Source organism: Procambarus clarkii, chromosome 24, assembly GCF_040958095.1.
Source record: "Procambarus clarkii isolate CNS0578487 chromosome 24, FALCON_Pclarkii_2.0, whole genome shotgun sequence".
Classification (NCBI taxonomy): Eukaryota; Metazoa; Arthropoda; class Malacostraca; order Decapoda; family Cambaridae; genus Procambarus; species Procambarus clarkii.
Window position 1 is genome coordinate 678,082 of NC_091173.1, and position 21,988 is coordinate 700,069.

The window sequence follows — 21,988 nt, forward strand, 5'->3', positions numbered from 1 at the left end:
TGAACTTCGTCTCGGGATGCATCATTTCTAGGAATTTCTCCATGATCATTAACTGTTTTAGATCAGCTTAAGATCCAACTCTGGCAGCCGTTGTCCGTCTCTGGAAACGTCTCTCCAGATCTCTTGCTGTCTCAGTAAACGTACTTACTGGAGCCTTCACCATTTCTCAGAAGCGTTTCCTATATGGTTCTGGGGTCAACTGACACAAGGGTAATATGCTGTTCCCCACTGTCACATAGTCTCGGCATTCCTCCAGTGATAATTGGGTATATGCCTCTCTGGCGGCGCCGGTCAACCTCAACTGAACCAATTGGGCCCATTCTTCCTGTGGCCGTTCTTTCATGTTGGCCACCTTCTCGAAATGTTCAAAGAAGCTCTCTGCCTCCTGAGACTCAAACAGGTGAATGTCTTTTTCTCTAACTGTATTATAGTGTGGGTGTTACACATGGCTGGTGCTCTCTGGCAACCCATCTTCAATACTTTCCTCTGATCAAATTTTATTGGCTTCTATCTCCGTTTGTTTTGTTCTCTCTCTTTTTCCCTTTCAACTTGGGCTTTCTCTCTTTTTTTCCTGTTCCAACTCTAGTTCTCGTATTCTGGTTTTCTCTTTTTCTTTCTCCACGTCTAGTTTAGTTTTCTCCTTTTCTTTCTGTGCCTCCAGTCTGGCTTTCTCTTTTTCTGCTTCATTTTTTCATCTGAAGTTCTAACTTCAAATTTTCCAGTTGGAACTGTCTCTCTTCACGCTCCATCTGGAGCTCTAGCTGCAACCGTTCTAAGCTCCTGTTTCTGCTACTTCTGCTATTGCGACTACTCCTACTTGATCCTTGGAATCTCACTTCATCTTGTCCATCATCCTCCTTTCCACTTCCGACACCTTTCTGGGCTCCTTGTTCTGCCACTTCATTCTTAGCTCTCAACTGTCTAAGGATCTCATCCTTCATTCCAGCCACTTTAGATGACTTCACCTTGATGCCATATTTCTCCGCTATCTGATTCAACTGCTCCTTGGTGCAACCTTCCATTTCCTCAGGCTTTTCTAACTTTTCAAACACTTGCACCTTCTCTATCCTGTCCTGTGAGTCTTCCTGAGAGAGAGAGAATATACCTGCGGTCACACGGTCTACCTACTTCCACAAAGGGTGTACCAGTTCAACCTCGTAGACTCGAAATGAGGGTGTGTCACTCCAAGCTCCCGGACAGGCCCCCCAATATCTGTCCTGACCTGAGGGGGTTGGGCCTTTTGGAACTTAAACCTCCAAAGAGAGCTCTGGTTGCTGCACCAGACTGTTACGTACAGGTGGACAATGTCACCCAACCACTCTCTGCCGGAACAGACAACCAACCTCGGCAGCTACACTCCTACTACCATCGGTCGACCAACAATAAACTGTGCAGTGCTCGAAGTTTTCTCAGGAGATCACCCTGTACACCTCTTGATCTTGGAGACGGGTTCAGCATCACCTATCTAGGGATGCAGCTCCAACACTGGCCTCATGTCCTGTGTACACACCCTAATTGAGCCACCGTGACTCCCCATTCTCTCCTTATTAGGAATGATCTCAATTTTTCTTTTGTGAATCAGTGTTTTCTGTCACCCTGTCTGCAGCTGTGATCCCCTCCCCCCCCCCCCTCTCTCTCTCTCTCTCTCTCTCTCTCTCTCTCTCTCTCTCTCTCTCTCTCTCTCTCTCTGTCTCTCTCTCTCTGTCTCTCTCTCTCTGTCTCTCTCTCTCTCTCTCTCTCTCTCTCTCTCTCTCTCTCTCTCTCTGTCTCTCTGTCTCTCTCTCTCTCTCTCTCTCTCTCTCTCTCTCTCTCTGGGAAGCCTCACCAGGACAAGAGCAAAAGCCGGATAACCAATAAACGTTTAATAAAGAAGAGAACATTTTCAATACATGATAAAGCAAGATGATATACTATCATACAACATTCTAAGCTGCTACAACCTGGTAGCACTCCAATACCATATCCTGGCTTCACCAACTGTCCATATCAAGTGATACTCCACTCCTGGCTTACCACTTACTACTCTCTCACCAAGTAGGGTTAAATCTCGTCGTAATAATATTGCACAATCAGCCCTGATAGTATATAAAGCTCAGCCTGTGGCTGAGACACTAGAAACATCTGCATAAATATTCCCCAGCACAAACAATAAATCAATGTCTCACCATCCACTGCGCCTCACACGCCAGTCACCACTCCAGCACTCCCCCTTATACTGCATGTGTGATCACCATGAACCTCTGGTCTGCTCCTAGAGGCTCACGCCAGTCACCACTCCAGCACTCCCCCTTATACTGCATGTGTGATCACCATGAACCTCTGGTCTGCTCCTAGAGGCACACGCCAGTCACCACTCCAGCACTCCCCCTTATACTGCATGTGTGATCACCATGAACCTCTGGTCTGCTCCTAGAGGCACACGCCAGTCACCACTCCAGCACTCCCCCTTATACTGCATGTGTGATCACCATGAACCTCTGGTCTGCTCCTAGAGGCACACGCCAGTCACCACTCCAGCACTCCCCCTTATACTACATGTGTGATCACCATGAACCTCTGGTCTGCTCCTAGAGGCTCACTATCATGTATAACTCTAGGTTCTCACAAAATTGTCAACAAGGTTCTCCTGCAGTCCTCCTAAACTGCTACACAATGAAGTTCTCATTAAACATCAGTGATGCTTCACCACTGATCCCACAGACATGTGAAACTTCTCCTCACTGCTCCTCCACACTACTTCAGGTCCACTTCTCACTATGGGGGCTCTGCTCTACCACAGAGTTCAGCCTTCACTTCTCCACCTCGAAGTTTACTCCATCAACTTCTCTTCCCCCAAACAAACCTGCAATTTCCATTGTCATGCCAATAAAAATGTTTCCTACTGAAACATAATTAAATGTATTCACACAAAATAAGTCTCCTTCACTCGACATCTCTTTAAACTCCAACATGTCGCGAGGGGTACTCCCCCGTTTGGACAATTCCATGCTCGGCCTCGCTGGCAGCCACCTGCCCCACTCAATCAGTCACTGGCCTCCAGAGAGGGTGGATGTGTCACTCCGCCATCCAGTACGTTCCTCCATCTCTACCCTCATATTTTAACTCACTGCCTTAACAAAACGTATCTAATGTATCCATAAACACTTGCCATGATCACTGATCATGGAGCCTCACTCACTCGCGGAGGCTAGATATGGCGCTCACACAGGTTGCCCACGAAATCGCTATAGGACTGCCTCACCAGGCTTCTCCTAGTTCTGACGCAGCACTAAGTCGTCCTCAGGCTTCATACACAAACGCCTGACTGGCTCCCTCCTCTTGTAGGGGCATACAACTAGGGGTTCCTCCTTTGCTGCCAGGAGCACAAACACAGAGCAACCTCCTCTCACGACCTCTGCTGCTGGAGTGAGTCAAGACATTCACAGCGAGCCTCATTCCTTGTCAGCCAAAATATTGACATCTTATGTCATGTCCTTATTCACATATTTATCCTCTGCACATGCTTTTAAACTGTTCATTAACATTTGCCGAGTATTTAATATCTATTCACATATCTGCATTTCCTTTGACCTCTCAATTGGGGCTAGTTTGTTGAATAACTCTCATAGGGGTAGACTCGCTCTTCAGGCTACCTGGGATCATAACACAAGCCAGCGCCCAAGCCAACGACCAAGCCAGCTCCCAACCCAGCGACTAAGCTAGTGACCCAACGACCACCCCAGCGCCCAATCCAACAACCAACCCAGCGCCTAAGCTAGTGACCAACCCAGCACCCAACCCAGCGCCCAAGCCAGCAATCAACCCAGCTCCCAAGCCAGCTCCCAAGCCAGCGACCAAGACAGCGCCCAAGCCAGCGACTAAGCTAGTGATTAAGCCAGCGCCCAAGCCAGCGATTAAGCCAGCGACTAAGCCAGCGACTAAGCCAGTGCCCAAGCCAGGCTCAGGCCAGCGCCCAAGCCAGGCTCAAGCCAGCGCCCAAACCAGGCCCAAGCCAGCGCCCAAGCCAGCGATTAAGCCAGGCCCAAGCCAGCGACCAAGCTAGCGACCAAGCTAGCGCCGAAGCCAGTGACCAAGCCAGCGACCAAGCTAGCGACCAAGCTAGCGCCCAAGCCAGCGACCAAGCTAGCGACGAAGCCAGCGACCAAGCTAGCGACGAAGCCAGCGACCAAGCTAGCGACCAAGCCAGCGACCAAGCTAGCGACGAAGCCAGCGCCCAAGCCAGCGACCAAGCTAGCGACCAAGCCAGCGACCAAGCTAGCGCCCAAGCCAGCGACCAAGCTAGCGACCAAGCCAGCGACCAAGCTAGCGACCAAGCTAGCGCCCAAGCCAGCGACCAAGCTAGCGACCAAGCCAGCGACCAAGCTAGCGACGAAGCCAGCGCCCAAGCCAGCGACCAAGCTAGCGACCAAGCCAGCGACCAAGCTAGCGCCCAAGCCAGCGACCAAGCTAGCGACCAAGCCAGCGACCAAGCTAGCGACCAAGCTAGCGCCCAAGCCAGCGACCAAGCTAGCGACGAAGCCAGCGACCAAGCTAGCGACGAAGCCAGCGCCCAAGCCAGCGACCAAGCTAGCGACGAAGCCAGCGCCCAAGCCAGCGACCAAGCCCTGGAGAACAAAAGCCAGTGATGGGGTTGTCTCCATAACAACTACACAACAATTTAACAACCCGTAACACAACGGTTTTACCAGCGTGATAATTGTAGTGGATTAGGGATAATAAACTCCCACAATGTTAACCTTAATTGTGGTACTATGTGTCGGCTGCTGAGGGCGGCTAGGTGCACTGGCTAGAGGTTGACGCCTCTGGTTAGCTGCTCGCCCGACTCTCATCACACTATTTATTTCCCTATTCCTATCCTGTTGTTACTATCCTGTTGTTACTATCCTGTTGTTCCTATACTGTTATTCCTATATTGTTATAAAAACAGCATATGCCTCTATGGTCTGTGCCTATACACTATGCCTCTATAGTCTCCTGGCCACACGAGGACACTATAGAGGCTCTATGGATGTTGTTGTGGAGTTAGGTGGGGTGACAGCGGGGGTGCCGGGCGTACCCTTGAAGAGTAACCCGCAGAGCGTACCGCTATAGTAACGTCGCCAGTCGGAGGAAACGAATGCGCATGGCGGCGAGTGAACACACTGAGGGTGTCGACGAGCCCCAGAGTCCCTCAGGGAGGTAAGCACCGGCCCCGCCCCACACTGGCCTGTCAAGCACACCCTGTAAACTCGTACCCAAATGGGCAAAAACGCAAAACCGGCTTGCAGAGACCGGCTTAGCAGGAGCCAGCTGCCCACCTGACCCTGAGGGCTCAGTAAGACTCGGCAACTCTGGGCCAAACCGGCGCCGGACGGCCAGACAACGGACAAATGTATCAGCACCCCGTGACCCCGGACGATAAGTACCTCTGGCGTCATAACAATCCGGACCGTTGACAGGAATGTCTCACCTCACTGTCGGGACCCAAGAGCTACAGTCTCTTCCCGGGTTCCGGCGGCCGCACAGGCGGAGCACACCTTGCTCCCTCGTGAAGGCTCAGCCAGGAGTCTCAGGGTCTACACTGGACCAAAACCCCTGTAAACAGAACCCCTGTAACAGGGATCTGACTTCAACATGATTGATATTGCAGATAATAACAATGGCAGGGCTGAAGATTAGACCCGCAACCCACACGTCTTAAAGTAAACGTTTCGCTCCGTCCAGGGACATTATTGGTAAACATTTTGTGACCTTATACAAACCCTTATACTCATCCCTGGTCTATCCAGCAGACCTCTGCACCCTTATACTCATCCCTGGTCTATCCAGCAGACCTCTGCACCCTTATACTCATCCCTGGTCTATCCTGCAGACCTCTGCACCCTTATACTCATCCCTGGTCTATCCTGCAGACCTCTGCACCCATATACTCATCCCTGGTCTATCCTGCAGACCTCTGCACCCTTATACTCATCCCTGGTCTATCCTGCAGACCTCTGCACCCTTATACTCATCCCTGGTCTATCCTGCAGACCTCTGCACCCTTATACTCATCCCTGGTCTATCCTGCAGACCTCTGCACCCTTATACTCATCCCTGGTCTATCCTGCAGACCTCTGCACCCTTATACTCATCCCTGGTCTATCCTGCAGACCTCTGCACCCTTATACTCATCCCTGGTCTATCCTGCAGACCTCTGCACCCTTATACTCATCCCTGGTCTATCCTGCAGACCTCTGCACCCTTATACTCATCCCTGGTCTATCCTGCAGACCTCTGCACCCTTATACTCATCCCTGGTCTATCCTGCACACCTCTGCACCCATATACTCATCCCTGGTCTATCCTGCAGACCTCTGCACCCTTATACTCATCCCTGGTCTATCCTGCAGACCTCTGCACCCATATACTCATCCCTGGTCTATCCTGCAGACCTCTGCACCCTTATACTCATCCCTGGTCTATCCTGCAGACCTCTGCACCCTTATACTCATCCCTGGTCTATCCTGCAGACCTCTGCACCCATATACTCATCCCTGGTCTATCCAGCAGACCTCTGCACCCTTATACTCATCCCTGGTCTATCCTGCAGACCTCTGCACCCATATACTCATCCCTGGTCTATCCTGCAGACCTCTGCACCCATATACTCATCCCTGGTCTATCCTGCAGACCTCTGCACCCTTATACTCATCCCTGGTCTATCCTGCAGACCTCTGCACCCATATACTCATCCCTGGTCTATCCTGCAGACCTCTGCACCCTTATACTCATCCCTGGTCTATCCTGCAGACCTCTGCACCCTTATACTCATCCCCTGGTCTATCCTGCAGACCTCTGCACCCTTATACTCATCCCTGGTCTATCCTGCAGACCTCTGCACCCATATACTCATCCCTGGTCTATCCTGCAGACCTCTGCACCCTTATACTCATCCCTGGTCTATCCTGCAGACCTCTGCACCCTTATACTCATCCCTGGTCTATCCTGCAGACCTCTGCACCCTTATACTCATCCCTGGTCTATCCTGCAGACCTCTGCACCCTTATACTCATCCCTGGTCTATCCTGCAGACCTCTGCACCCTTATACTCATCCCTGGTCTATCCTGCAGACCTCTGCACCCTTATACTCATCCCTGGTCTATCCTGCAGACCTCTGCACCCTTATACTCATCCCTGGTCTATCCAGCAGACTTCTGCACCCATATACTCATCCCTGGTCTATCCAGCAGACCTCTGCACCCTTATACTCATCCCTGGTCTATCCAGTAGACCTCTGCACCCTTATACTCATCCCTGGTCTATCCAGCAGACTTCTGCACCCATATACTCATCCCTGGTCTATCCAGCAGACCTCTGCACCCATATACTCATCCCTGGTCTATCCAGCAGACCTCTGCACCCTTATACTCATCCCTGGTCTATCCTGCAGACCTCTGCACCCTTATACTCATCCCTGGTCTATCCAGCAGACTTCTGCACCCATATACTCATCCCTGGTCTATCCAGCAGACCTCTGCACCCATATACTCATCCCTGGTCTATCCAGCAGACCTCTGCACCCTTATACTCATCCCTGGTCTATCCAGTAGACCTCTGCACCCTTATACTCATCCCTGGTCTATCCAGTAGACCTCTGCACCCTTATACTCATCCCTGGTCTATCCAGCAGACCTCTGCACCCATATACTCATCCCTGGTCTATCCAGCAGACCTCTGCACCCATATACTCATCCCTGGTCTATCCAGCAGACCTCTGCACCCTTATACTCATCCCTGGTCTATCCAGTAGACCTCTGCACCCTTATACTCATCCCTGGTCTATCCAGTAGACCTCTGCACCCTTATACTCATCCCTGGTCTATCCAGCAGACTTCTGCACCCATATACTCATCCCTGGTCTATCCAGCAGACCTCTGCACCCATATACTCATCCCTGGTCTATCCAGCAGACCTCTGCACCCATATACTCATCCCTGGTCTATCCAGCAGACCTCTGCACCCTTATACTCATCCCTGGTCTATCCTGCAGACCTCTGCACCCTTATACTCATCCCTGGTCTATCTAGCAGACCTCTGATTGCAAATGTGAACATTCGCGTGTGAATTATTTCTTCTAGTCTAGTAACTGCGACTCACCATAGATGTAAAGTGCCTCGTATAGTGACTGTTGTGAGCCTCTTGTTGATCACTTGTCATATATAAAAAGATTATCAATGTATTCATCTAGTTGTGCTTGCGGGGGTTGAGCCCTGCTCTTTCGGCCCGCCTCTCAACTGTCAATCAACTGTTACTAACTACTATTTTTTCCCCACAAACACACACCCCAGGAAGCAGCCCGTGACTGCTGATTAACTCCCAGGTACCTATGTATTACTAGGTAACAGGGGCATCAAGGAGAAAGAAACTCTGCCCACGGTTTCTCGCCGGCGCTGGGAATCGAACTCCGGATCACAGGATCACGTGACCAGCGTGCTGTTCACTCAGCCACCGGCCCCCTAGATGTATATATATATATATATATATATGTGTGTGTGTGTGTGTGTGTGTGTGTGTGTGTGTGTGTGTGTGTGTGTGTGTGTGTGTGTGTGTGTGTGTGTGTGTGTGTAAGTGATTGTATATATATGTACATGTGTATGTTACATTAACAATTGTGTAACTAGCTGGACAAGACTGTCACTTGTTGAGCTACACGAACCATGGTGTTAGGTGCCTCTGTAACCCTTCCCACCGCCGCCCACGGCATGGGTATGGGGTGCATAATAAAGCAATCAGTTGATATAGAGAGGCGGGGTAGAGCCAAGGCAGTAAGTCAGTACATACCACGTAGTGTGTGCATTGTTAGGCTGGACCAGGACGAGAGCTTCGCAGTACCTTAGCAGTGTACCATGGTACAGTGCACGAGGGCCCAGCACCGAGACGTACCATGGTACAGTGCACGAGGGCCCAGCTCCGAGACGTACCATGGTACAGTGCACGAGGGCCCAGCACCGAGACGTACCATGGTACAGTGCACGAGGGCCCAGCACCGAGACGTACCATGGTACAGTGCACGAGGGCCCAGCACCGAGACGTACCATGGTACAGTGCACGAGGGCCCAGCACCGAGACGTACCATGGTACAGTGCACGAGGGCCCAGCACCGAGACGTACCATGGTACAGTGCACGAGGGCCCAGCACCGAGACGTACCATGGTACAGTGCACGAGGGCCCAGCACCGAGACGTACCATGGTACAGTGCACGAGGGCCCAGCACCGAGACGTACCATGCTACAGTGCACGAGGGCCCAGCACCGAGACGTACCATGGTACAGTGCACGAGGGCCCAGCACCGAGACGTACCTACTCCTGCTTTGTTTGTAAACACTGTGACGTCATAGCCAACATGGCGCCTGCCAGGCTCGCCGGAAAACCCGCTTCCCGCAAATTATTTAAATCAATAAAGTATTCACAATAACGATTATATATGCATTTTCTTCTGTCCACTACTGCGTGTCTCGGGGACTATAGTAATAATCCGTCGTGTCGGGGACAGGAAGCCTGTGTATATAAATATACTACACGCTTATATAGGTAGAACTACGGACCCCTCCCTAGGATGCAACCCCACAACAGCTGCCCAACTCACGGTTACCTATTTACTGCTGGGTGAACAGAGCCATTACGTGAAAGGAAAGGTGCCGAACCATTTCTGTCCCACTCAGGAATCGAGCCCAGACTCCCTGATTAATTCGAGAACTAATCCATCTGTGCAGCCAGACCGTCTATATGATCATCTCTTGTTAGAGCCAGTTAGAGTATTTTCCCGCGGCTTGTCCCCGGGCAGAGCTGCCAAATGACTGAGGGCCAACACTGCTTGGTCTCCTGCGGTTAAAAAATATAGTTTCCCAGAAGGCGGAGTAGACCAGGAAGCGTCACCCATCTGAGGGAGCCTAACACCTTGTTTAGCCAGGGGGGCGGGGACCCCCTCACCCATCTGAGGGAGCCTAACACCTTGTTCAGCCAGGGGGGGCGGGGACCCCCTCACCCCATCTGAGGGAGCCTAACACCTTGTTTAGCCAGGGGGGCGGGGACCCCCTCACCCATCTGAGGGAGTCTAACACCCTGTTCAGCCAGGGGGGCGAGGACCCTCTCACCCATCTGAGCTGAGGGAGCCTAACACCTTGTTTAGCCAGGGGGGCGAGGACCCCCTCACCCATCTGAGGGAGCCTAACACCTTGTTTAGCCAGGGGGGCGAGGACCCCCTCACCCATCTGAGGGAGTCTAACACCTTGTTTAGCCAGGGGGGCGGGGACCCCCTCACCCATCTGAGGGAGTCTAACACCCTGTTCAGCCAGGGGGGCGAGGACCCTCTCACCCATCTGAGGGAGTCTAACACCTTGTTCAGCCAGGGGGGGCGGGGACCCCCTCACCCATCTGAGGGAGTCTAACACCTTGTTCAGCCAGGGGGGGCGGGGACCCCCTCACCCATCTGAGGGAGTCTAACACCTTGTTCAGCCAGGGGGGGCGGGGACCCCCTCCTGGGGTGTTAACATCAACACTCCCAAGAACAACACAATACAAAGTCTTCAACGTTGAATTAACGTTGTTGAGATTGATTCAATGTTAAATTAGCGCCATTGTTGTATATTGTGACAACTGGGCTGTACCAAGACGCAGCTGTGTCTGTCTGTAGCAGCTGGGACTTACTTAACACTCTCACTAGTACCCAGTAGCAGCTGGGCCTTACTTAACACTCTCACTACTACCCAGTAGCAGCTGGGCCTTACTTAACACTCTCACTACTACCCAGTAGCAGCTGGGACTTACTTAACACTCTCACTAGTACCCAGTAGCAGCTGGGCCTTACTTAACACTCTCACTACTACCCAGTAGCAGCTGGGCCTTACTTAACACTCTCACTACTACCCAGTAGCAGCTGGGACTTACTTAACACTCTCACTACTACCCAGTACCAGCTGGGCCTTACTTAACACTCTCACTACTACCCAGTAGCAGCTGGGACTTACTTAACACTCTCTCTAGTACCCAGTAGCAGCTGGGCCTTACTTAACACTCTCACTACTACCCAGTAGCAGCTGGGACTTACTTAACACTCTCACTACTACCCAGTACCAGCTGGGCCTTACTTAACACTCTCACTACTACCCAGTAGCAGCTGGGACTTACTTAACACTCTCTCTAGTACCCAGTAGCAGCTGGGCCTTACTTAACACTCTCACTACTACCCAGTAGCAGCTGGGACTTACTTAACACTCTCACTACTACCCAGTAGCAGCTGGGCCTTACTTAACACTCTCACTACTACCCAGTAGCAGCTGGGCCTTACTTAACACTCTCACTACTACCCAGTAGCAGCTGGGACTTACTTAACACTCTCACTACTACCCAGTACCAGCTGGGCCTTACTTAACACTCTCACTACTACCCAGTAGCAGCTGGGACTTACTTAACACTCTCACTAGTACCCAGTAGCAGCTGGGCCTTACTTAACACTCTCACTACTACCCAGTAGCAGCTGGGCCTTACTTAAGGGGCTCGGTGACTGCGGAGTATTATTCCAACAATTAAGTACAGTGAACAATTAACACAAGTCTCCCTGTGTGTGGCACCAGCGTCGTGAACAATTAACACAAGTCTCCCTGTGTGTGGCACCAGCGTCGTGAACAATTAACACAAGTGTCCCGGTGTGTGGCACCAGCGTCGTGAACAATTAACACAAGTCTCCCTGTGTGTGGCACCAGCGTCGTGAACAATTAACACAAGTGTCCCGGTGTGTGGCACCAGCGTCGTGAACAATTAACACAAGTCTCCCGGTGTGTGGCACCAGCGTCGTGAACAATTCATCCCAGTATGTTAAGAAATGGATTTTTGTACGATTTTTTTAATAATAAATGGTTTGAGACGGACGGCAATCAGTAGTGATAATAAAGATAACGCCTCGTATTTACTGGCCCTCAGGGATAAGGAGATGCATGCACCTGTGTGACGCACCACCCAGAGCAGCAGCAGTAGCAGTAGTAGGGAAGGTGTACACAGTGGGCACCTGTGTGACGCACCACCCAGAGCAGCAGCAGTAGTAGTAGGGAAGGTGTACACAGTGGGCACCTGTGTGACGCACCACCCAGAGCAGCAGCAGTAGTAGTAGTAGGGAAGGTGTACACAGTGGGCACCTGTGTGACGCACCACCCAGAGCAGCAGCAGCAGTAGTAGTAGGGAAGGTGTACACAGTGGGCACCTGTGTGACGCACCACCCAGAGCAGCAGCAGCAGTAGTAGTAGGGAAGGTGTACACAGTGGGCACCTGTGTGACGCACCACCCAGAGCAGCAGCAGTAGTAGTAGTAGGGAAGGTGTACACAGTGGGCACCTGTGTGACGCACCACCCAGAGCAGCAGCAGCCGTAGTAGTAGGGAAGGTGTACACAGTGGGCACCTGTGTGACGCACCACCCAGAGCAGCAGCAGTAGTAGTAGTAGGGAAGGTGTACACAGTGGGCACCTGTGTGACGCACCACCCAGAGCAGCAGCAGCAGCAGTAGTAGGGAAGGTGAACACAGTGGACACCTGTGTGACGCACCACCCAGAGCAGCAGCAGCAGTAGCAGTAGTAGGGAAGGTGTACACAGTGGGCACCTGTGTGACGCACCACCCAGAGCAGCAGCAGCAGCAGTAGTAGGGAAGGTGTACACAGTGGGCACCTGTGTGACGCACCACCCAGAGCAGCAGCAGCAGTAGCAGTAGTAGGGAAGGTGAACACAGTGGGCACCTGTGTGACGCACCACCCAGAGCAGCAGCAGCAGTAGCAGTAGTAGGGAAGGTGTACACAGTGGGCACCTGTGTGACGCACCACCCAGAGCAGCAGCAGCAGCAGCAGTAGTAGGGAAGGTGAACACAGTGGGCACCTGTGTGACGCACCACCCAGAGCAGCAGCAGCAGTAGCAGTAGTAGGGAAGGTGTACACAGTGGGCACCTGTGTGACGCACCACCCAGAGCAGCAGCAGCAGTAGCAGTAGTAGGGAAGGTGTACACAGTGGGCACCTGTGTGACGCACCACCCAGAGCAGCAGCAGCAGTAGCAGTAGTAGGGAAGGTGTACACAGTGGGCACCTGTGTGACGCACCACCCAGAGCAGCAGCAGCAGTAGCAGTAGTAGGGAAGGTGTACACAGTGGGCACCTGTGTGACGCACCACCCAGAGCAGCAGCAGCAGCAGTAGTAGGGAAGGTGAACACAGTGGGCACCTGTGTGACGCACCACCCAGAGCAGCAGCAGCAGCAGTAGTAGGGAAGGTGAACACAGTGGGCACCTGTGTGACGCACCACCCAGAGCAGCAGCAGCAGCAGCAGCAGTAGTAGGGAAGGTGAACACAGTGGGCACCTGTGTGACGCACCACCCAGAGCAGCAGCAGCAGCAGCAGTAGTAGGGAAGGTGAACACAGTGGGCACCTGTGTGACGCACCACCCAGAGCAGCAGCAGCAGCAGCAGTAGTAGGGAAGGTGAACACAGTGGGCACCTGTGTGACGCACCACCCAGAGCAGCAGCAGCAGCAGCAGTAGTAGGGAAGGTGAACACAGTGGGCACCTGTGTGACGCACCACCCAGAGCAGCAGCAGCAGCAGCAGTAGTAGGGAAGGTGAACACAGTGGGCACCTGTGTGACGCACCACCCAGAGCAGCAGCAGCAGTAGCAGTAGTAGGGAAGGTGAACACAGTGGGCACCTGTGTGACGCACCACCCAGAGCAGCAGCAGCAGCAGCAGTAGTAGGGAAGGTGAACACAGTGGGCACCTGTGTGACGCACCACCCAGAGCAGCAGCAGCAGCAGCAGTAGTAGGGAAGGTGAACACAGTGGGCACCTGTGTGACGCACCACCCAGAGCAGCAGCAGCAGCAGCAGTAGTAGGGAAGGTGAACACAGTGGGCACCTGTGTGACGCACCACCCAGAGCAGCAGCAGCAGTAGCAGTAGTAGGGAAGGTGAACACAGTGGGCACCTGTGTGACGCACCACCCAGAGCAGCAGCAGCAGCAGCAGTAGTAGGGAAGGTGAACACAGTGGGCACCTGTGTGACGCACCACCCAGAGCAGCAGCAGCAGCAGCAGTAGTAGGGAAGGTGAACACAGTGGGCACCTGTGTGACGCACCACCCAGAGCAGCAGCAGCAGCAGCAGTAGTAGGGAAGGTGAACACAGTGGGCACGCCGCCGCCGCTGCCACCTCCACCACCACATGGAACACATAATAATGACTTAGTATGTTATTTTGCTGTATTGTATTATATATCATATAAATACATTGCACAATGGCTATATTTCTTATGTCCTGTTCCTTATGCAGCCTGGGGAAGGGTCAGCAGTGAGATCCCGGAGGGAGGGCGAGACCCCAACACAAGCCTCTAGTCGTATATATATTCAGGCTCTCTGTCCCTGAAAAAAACTAATTTAAAATCCTCTTTACCCCCCCCCCCCCATTCACCTAACTTGAGAAATAAGGAAACGGTAGAAAGCCTATTGGCCAACACGAGGCAGCTCTTGTATCCACAAACTCATTCATATTAATGTCTAACCTACGCTTGAAACAGTGATTGCTTTTCTCTTATGTTACTCTGACGATGCACCGATGAACAGGCCGCTACTGATGACACACAAACATACATAAGAATGTATGTTTACACGTCTGTAAGCATGTGTAACATGCATGTTTCTCTTGGTCTTCACATTCACGTAGATAGTGGTCAAGGCGGTGTCCGTCACTCTCACCACAGATTCTGCAACTTCGCTGATCAACTGTTGTTTCCATTCCATATCTCCATGGATATTTGTATCCAAGACGGATTCTCGCTATTACTGATTCTCTCCCTCGTCCTCCTCCTCTTCGTCCATAATGATTGGGATTGCCAGCTGCAACCATTTTGTACCATCGTATAGATTCACTGATTTGTGCTTTTATCCTCCTTTCCTCAGTTACCTTGTCACGGTGATGTTGCCTGACAATACCTCTAATTTGTAGTAGAGTCTTGGGTACGAAGTATTCAATATGGTCTCCTTCAGCGCCTTCAGCAGCCAGCACATCTGCTCGTTCATTCCCACATATTCCAACATGGGAGGGGATCCACAGGAACTTGATGACTCTTCCCTGGTTGGCTAGTACCCTCACAGCTCTCTTAATTTCCGAGCGCACATAGGCTGTGTACATCATTTTAAGCACGGCAATAGAGGCTCCATGCCCATTCCAGGTCATAGCTTTCAGTGTCCTGAGTCGCCTTTTGCATGTTCCTATGAATTGCTTGAGCTCCTCTTTCTTCCCCTTGTTAGAGCCGACAGTGACGCCAAGGTACCGATAGTGGTCATCCCATTCAAGTGTTACACCATTAATTTGTAGTTCTTCATTTGCCCTCCGCTTGTGATGGGAGTTTGCCTTCGTCTTGTTTGTGGAGAGAGTGAAACCGAGCTCAAACACTCTCGGTGTTTGAACTCGGTCCATTGAACTCCTTCCTTCCAAGAAGTTCAATTGACTTTAATTTTTCCCAAGGTGGGAGCTTGTATTAGGACATCATCTGCATATCCCACTTGTGGTGTTCCCTCCGAAAATTATATATTTGCAATGGCGTTCATAAGTACATTGAATAGTGTAGGGCTTAAGACTCCGCCTTGGGGAGTCCCGAGTTCCATACTCATTGTTCTTGAGACTGCTCCATTGAAGCAGACCTTGGCTTTCCTCCCTGTGAGGTAGTCTTCAACCCATTTCACGAGTCTCCCCTTGACACCCAGGCATGCAAGCTCGTCCAGGATCACAATCCCCTGTGCTGTGTCGAAGGTTCCATTAATGTCAACAATACAGAGTAGTAATGCTACAGCTCAGTACTCAGGTGTCACTCTCTCCACCACAGGTATCTCTCCTCTCCAAAACAAAAGTATATGACTTAAGTCTATCTTGTTGGGTAACACCTGACAGGCCAGGGGGGGGGGGGGGGGGGGTAGTTCAGGTGTTGGGTAACACCAGACAGGCCAGAGGGGGGGGGGGGTAGTTCAGGTGTTGGGTAACACCAGACAGGCCAGGGTGGGGGGGTAGTTCAGGTGTTGGGTAACACCTGACAGGCCAGAGGGGGGGGGTAGTTCAGGTGTTGGGTAACACCTGACAGGCCAAGGGGGGGGGTAGTTCAGGTGTTGGGTAACACCAGACAGGCCAGAGGGGGGGGGGTAGTTCAGGTGTTGGGTAACACCTGACAGGCCAAGGGGGGGGGGTAGTTCAGGTGTTGGGTAACACCAGACAGGCCAGGGGGGGGGTAGTTCAGGTGTTGGGTAACACCAGACAGCCCAGGGGGGGGTAGTTCAGGTGTTGGGTAACACCAGACAGGCCAGGGGGGGTAGTTCAGGTGTTGGGTAACACCTGACAGGCCAGAGGGGGGGGGGGGGTAGTTCAGGTGTTGGGTAACACCAGACAGGCCAGGGTGGGGGGGTAGTTCAGGTGTTGGGTAACACCTGACAGGCCAGAGGGGGGGGGTAGTTCAGGTGTTGGGTAACACCTGACAGGCCAAGGGGGGGGGTAGTTCAGGTGTTGGGTAACACCAGACAGGCCAGAGGGGGGGGGGTAGTTCAGGTGTTGGGTAACACCTGACAGGCCAAGGGGGGGGGGTAGTTCAGGTGTTGGGTAACACCAGACAGGCCAGGGGGGGGGTAGTTCAGGTGTTGGGTAACACCAGACAGCCCAGGGGGGGGTAGTTCAGGTGTTGGGTAACACCAGACAGGCCAGGGGGGGTAGTTCAGGTGTTGGGTAACACCTGACAGGCCAGGGGGGGGTAGTTCAGGTGTTGGGTAACACCTGACAGGCCAAGGGGGGGGTAGTTCAGGTGTTGGGTAACACCAGACAGGCCAGAGGGGGGGGGGGTAGTTCAGGTGTTGGGTAACACCTGACAGGCCAAGGGGGGGGGGGTAGTTCAGGTGTTGGGTAACACCAGACAGGCCAGGGGGGGGGTAGTTCAGGTGTTGGGTAACACCAGACAGCCCAGGGGGGGGTAGTTCAGGTGTTGGGTAACACCAGACAGGCCAGGGGGGGTAGTTCAGGTGTTGGGTAACACCAGACAGGCCAGAGGGGGGGGGGTAGTTCAGGTGTTGGGTAACACCAGACAGGCCAGGGTGGGGGGGTAGTTCAGGTGTTGGGTAACACCTGACAGGCCAGAGGGGGGGGGGTAGTTCAGGTGTTGGGTAACACCTGACAGGCCAAGGGGGGGGGTAGTTCAGGTGTTGGGTAACACCAGACAGGCCAGAGGGGGGGGGGTAGTTCAGGTGTTGGGTAACACCTGACAGGCCAAGGGGGGGGGGTAGTTCAGGTGTTGGGTAACACCAGACAGGCCAGGGGGGGGTAGTTCAGGTGTTGGGTAACACCAGACAGCCCAGGGGGGGGTAGTTCAGGTGTTGGGTAACACCAGACAGGCCAGGGGGGGTAGTTCAGGTGTTGGGTAACACCTGACAGGCCAGGGGGGGGTAGTTCAGGTGTTGGGTAACACCTGACAGGCCAGGGGGGGGGTAGTTCAGGTGTTGGGTAACACCTGACAGGCCAGAGGGGGGGGGGTGTAGTTCAGGTGTTGGGTAACACCAGACAGGCCAGAGGGGGGGGGGTAGTTCAGGTGTTGGGTAACACCTGACAGGCCAAGGGGGGGGGTAGTTCAGGTGTTGGGTAACACCAGACAGGCCAGGGGGGGGGGTAGTTCAGGTGTTGGGTAACACCAGACAGGCCAGGAGGGGGGGCGGTAGTTCAGGTGTTGGGTAACACCAGACAGGCCAGGAGGGGGGGGGGGGGGTAGTTCAGGTGTTGGGTAACACCTGACAGGCCAGGGGGGGGGTAGTTCAGGTGTTGGGTAACACCAGACAGGCCAGGGGGGGGGGTAGTTCAGGTGTTGGGTAACACCTGACAGGCCAGGGTGGGGGGGTAGTTCAGGTGTTGGGTAACACCTGACAGGCCAGAGGGGGGGGGGTAGTTCAGGTGTTGGGTAACACCTGACAGGCCAAGGGGGAGGGGTAGTTCAGGTGTTGGGTAACACCAGACAGGCCAGAGGGGGGGGGTAGTTCAGGTGTTGGGTAACACCTGACAGGCCAAGGGGGGGGGTAGTTCAGGTGTTGGGTAACACCAGACAGGCCAGGGGGGGGGGTAGTTCAGGTGTTGGGTAACACCAGACAGCCCAGTGGGGGGGGGTAGTTCAGGTTTTGGGTAACACCTGACAGGCCAAGGGGGGGGTAGTTCAGGTGTTGGGTAACACCAGACAGGCCAGGGGGGGGGGGTAGTTCAGGTGTTGGGTAACACCAGACAGGCCAGGAGGGGGGGGGTAGTTCAGGTGTTGGGTAACACCAGACAGGCCAGGAGGGGGGGGGGGTAGTTCAGGTGTTGGGTAACACCTGACAGGCCAGGGGGGGGGGTTAGTTCAGGTGTTGGGTAACACCAGACAGGCCAGGGGGGGGGTAGTTCAGGTGTTGGGTAACACCAGACAGGCCAGGGGGGGGTAGTTCAGGTGTTGGGTAACACCTGACAGGCCAGAGGGGGGGGGGGTAGTTCAGGTGTTGGGTAACACCTGACAGGCCAGGGGGGGGGGTAGTTCAGGTGTTGGGTAACACCTGACAGGCCAGGGGGGGGGTAGTTCAGGTGTTGGGTAACACCTGACAGGCCAGGGGGGGGGTAGTTCAGGTGTTGGGTAACACCTGACAGGCCAGGGGGGGGGGGTAGTTCAGGTGTTGGGTAACACCTGACAGGCCAGGGGGGGGGGGTAGTTCAGGTGTTGGGTAACACCTGACAGGCCAGGGGGGGGGTAGTTCAGGTGTTGGGTAACACCAGACAGGCCAGAGGGGGGGGTAGTTCAGGTGTTGGGTAACACCAGACAGGCCAGAGGGGGGGGTAGTTCAGGTGTTGGGTAACACCTGACAGGCCAGGGGGGGGGTAGTTCAGGTGTTGGGTAACACCAGACAGGCCAGGGGGGGGGGTAGTTTAGGTGTTGGGTAACACCTGACAGGCCAGGGGGGGGGGGTAGTTCAGGTGTTGGGTAACACCAGACAGGCCAGGGGGGGGGTAGTTCAGGTGTTGGGTAACACCTGACAGGCCAGGGGGGGGGGTAGTTCAGGTGTTGGGTAACACCTGACAGGCCAGGAGGGGGGGGTAGTTCAGGTGTTGGGTAACACCAGACAGGCCAGGGGGGGGGTAGTTTAGGTGTTGGGTAACACCTGACAGGCCAGGGGGGGGGTAGTTTAGGTGTTGGGTAACACCTGACAGGCCAGGGGGGGGGGGGTAGTTCAGGTGTTGGGTAACACCTGACAGGCCAGGGGGGGGGTAGTTTAGGTGTTGGGTAACACCTGACAGGCCAGGGGGGGGGGGTAGTTCAGGTGTTGGGTAACACCTGACAGGCCAGAGGGGGGGGTAGTTTAGGTGTTGGGTAACACCTGACAGGCCAGGGGGGGGGGGTAGTTCAGGTGTTGGGTAACACCAGACAGGCCAGGGGGGGGGTAGTTCAGGTGTTGTGTAACACCAGACAGGCCAGGGGGGGGGTAGTTCAGGTGTTGGGTAACACCTGACAGGCCAGGGTGGGGGGTAGTTTAGGTGTTGGGTAACACCTGACAGGCCAGGGGGGGGGGTAGTTCAGGTGTTGGGTAACACCAGACAGGCCAGGGGGGGGGGTAGTTCAGGTGTTGGGTAACACCAGACAGGCCAGGGGGGGGGGTAGTTCAGGTGTTGGGTAACACCAGACAGGCCAGGGGGGGGGGTAGTTTAGGTGTTGGGTAACACCTGACAGGCCAGGGGGGGGGGTAGTTTAGGTGTTGGGTAACACCTGACAGGCCAGAGGGGGGGGTAGTTTAGGTGTTGGGTAACACCTGACAGGCCAGGGGGGGGGGGTAGTTTAGGTGTTGGGTAACACCTGACAGGCCAGGGGGGGGGGGTAGTTTAGGTGTTGGGTAACACCTGACAGGCCAGAGGGGGGGGGTAGTTTAGGTGTTGGGTAACACCTGACAGGCCAGGGGGGGGGGTAGTTTAGGTGTTGGGTAACACCAGACAGGCCAGGGGGGGGGGGGGGTAGTTCAGGTGTTGGGTAACACCAGACAGGCCAGGGGGGGGGTAGTTCAGGTGTTGGGTAACACCAGACAGGCCAGGGGGGGGGGGGTAGTTCAGGTGTTGGGTAACACCAGACAGGCCAGGGGGGGGGTAGTTCAGGTGTTGGGTAACACCAGACAGGCCAGGGGGGGGGTAGTTCAGGTGTTGGGTAACACCAGACAGGCCAGGGGGGGGGTAGTTCAGGTGTTGGGTAACACCTGACAGGCCAGGGGGGGGGGTAGTTTAGGTGTTGGGTAACACCAGACAGGCCAGGGGGGGGGGGTAGTTTAGGTGTTGGGTAACACCTGACAGGCCAGAGAGGGGGGGGTAGTTTAGGTGTTGGGTAACACCTGACAGGCCAGGGGGGGGGTAGTTTAGGTGTTGGGTAACACCTGACAGGCCAGAGGGGGGGGGGTAGTTTAGGTGTTGGGTAACACCTGACAGGCCAGGGGGGGGGTAGTTTAGGTGTTGGGTAACACCTGACAGGCCAGGGGGGGGGGGGTAGTTCAGGTGTTGGGTAACACCAGACAGGCCAGGGGGGGGGGTAGTTTAGGTGTTGGGTAACACCTGACAGGCCAGGGGGGGGGGGGTAGTTCAGGTGTTGGGTAACACCTGACAGGCCAGGGGGGGGGGGTAGTTTAGGTGTTGGGTAACACCTGACAGGCCAGGGGGGGGGGGTAGTTCAGGTGTTGGGTAACACCTGACAGGCCAGGGGGGGGGGTAGTTTAGGTGTTGGGTAACACCTGACAGGCCAGGGGGGGGGTAGTTCAGGTGTTGGGTAACACCTGACAGGCCAGGGGGGGGGTAGTTTAGGTGTTGGGTAACACCTGACAGGCCAGGGGGGGGGGGTAGTTTAGGTGTTGGGTAACACCTGACAGGCCAGGGGGGGGGGGTAGTTCAGGTGTTGGGTAACACCTGACAGGCCAGAGGGGGGGGTAGTTCAGGTGTTGGGTAACACCTGACAGGCCAGGGGGGGGGGTAGTTTAGGTGTTGGGTAACACCAGACAGGCCAGAGGGGGGGGTAGTTCAGGTGTTGGGTAACACCTGACAGGCCAGGGGGGGGGGTAGTTTAGGTGTTGGGTAACACCAGACAGGCCAGAGGGGGGGGGGGTAGTTCAGGTGTTGGGTAACACCAGACAGGCCAGAGGGGGGGGGGGGTAGTTCAGGTGTTGGGTAACACCTGACAGGCCAGGGGGGGGGGTAGTTCAGGTGTTGGGTAACACCTGACAGGCCAGGAGGGGGTAGTTCAGGTGTTGGGTAACACCTGACAGGCCAGGGGGGGGGTAGTTTAGGTGTTGGGTAACACCAGACAGGCCAGAGGGGGGGGGGGTAGTTCAGGTGTTGGGTAACACCAGACAGGCCAGAGGGGGGGGGGTAGTTCAGGTGTTGGGTAACACCAGACAGGCCAGGGGGGGGGGGGTAGTTTAGGTGTTGGGTAACACCTGACAGGCCAGGGTGGGGGGGGGGGTAGTTCAGGTGTTGGGTAACACCTGACAGGCCAGGGGGGGGGTAGTTTAGGTGTTGGGTAACACCAGACAGGCCAGGGGGGGGGTAGTTCAGGTGTTGGGTAACACCTGACAGGCCAGGGGGGGGGGGTAGTTCAGGTGTTGGGTAACACCTGACAGGCCAGAGGGGGGGGGTAGTTCAGGTGTTGGGTAACACCTGACAGGCCAGGAGGGGGGGGGTAGTTTAGGTGTTGGGTAACACCTGACAGGCCAGAGGGGGGGGGTAGTTCAGGTGTTGGGTAACACCAGACAGGCCAGGGGGGGGTAGTTCAGGTGTTGGGTAACACCTGACAGGCCAGAGGGGGGGGGGTAGTTTAGGTGTTGGGTAACACCAGACAGGCCAGGGGGGGGGGGTAGTTCAGGTGTTGGGTAACACCAGACAGGCCAGGGGGGGGGGTAGTTCAGGTGTTGGGTAACACCTGACAGGCCAGGGGGGGGGGGTA

The 21,988-nt window shown here is 54.5% G+C and overlaps 2 protein-coding genes across 2 annotated transcripts in view; both read left to right on the plus strand.

Moving 5' to 3' along the window:
- The first annotated feature begins 1,168 nt into the window (after window positions 1-1,168).
- On the plus strand, window positions 1,169-4,625 carry LOC138368145 (platelet binding protein GspB-like). The gene is made up of 2 exons (XM_069330446.1): window positions 1,169-1,291; window positions 3,945-4,625. Exons 1-2 carry the CDS (start codon window positions 1,169-1,171, stop codon window positions 4,623-4,625), a joined length of 804 nt encoding a protein of 267 aa, XP_069186547.1.
- Window positions 4,626-5,122: 497 nt separating this feature from the next.
- LOC138368146 (uncharacterized) overlaps window positions 5,123-21,988 on the plus strand; it is a 21,789-nt gene continuing 4,923 nt past the window's right edge. The window contains exon 1 of the mRNA XM_069330447.1: window positions 5,123-5,178. Coding sequence (XP_069186548.1) covers window positions 5,123-5,178 — 56 coding nt within the window. The remainder of the gene's footprint in view (window positions 5,179-21,988) is intronic.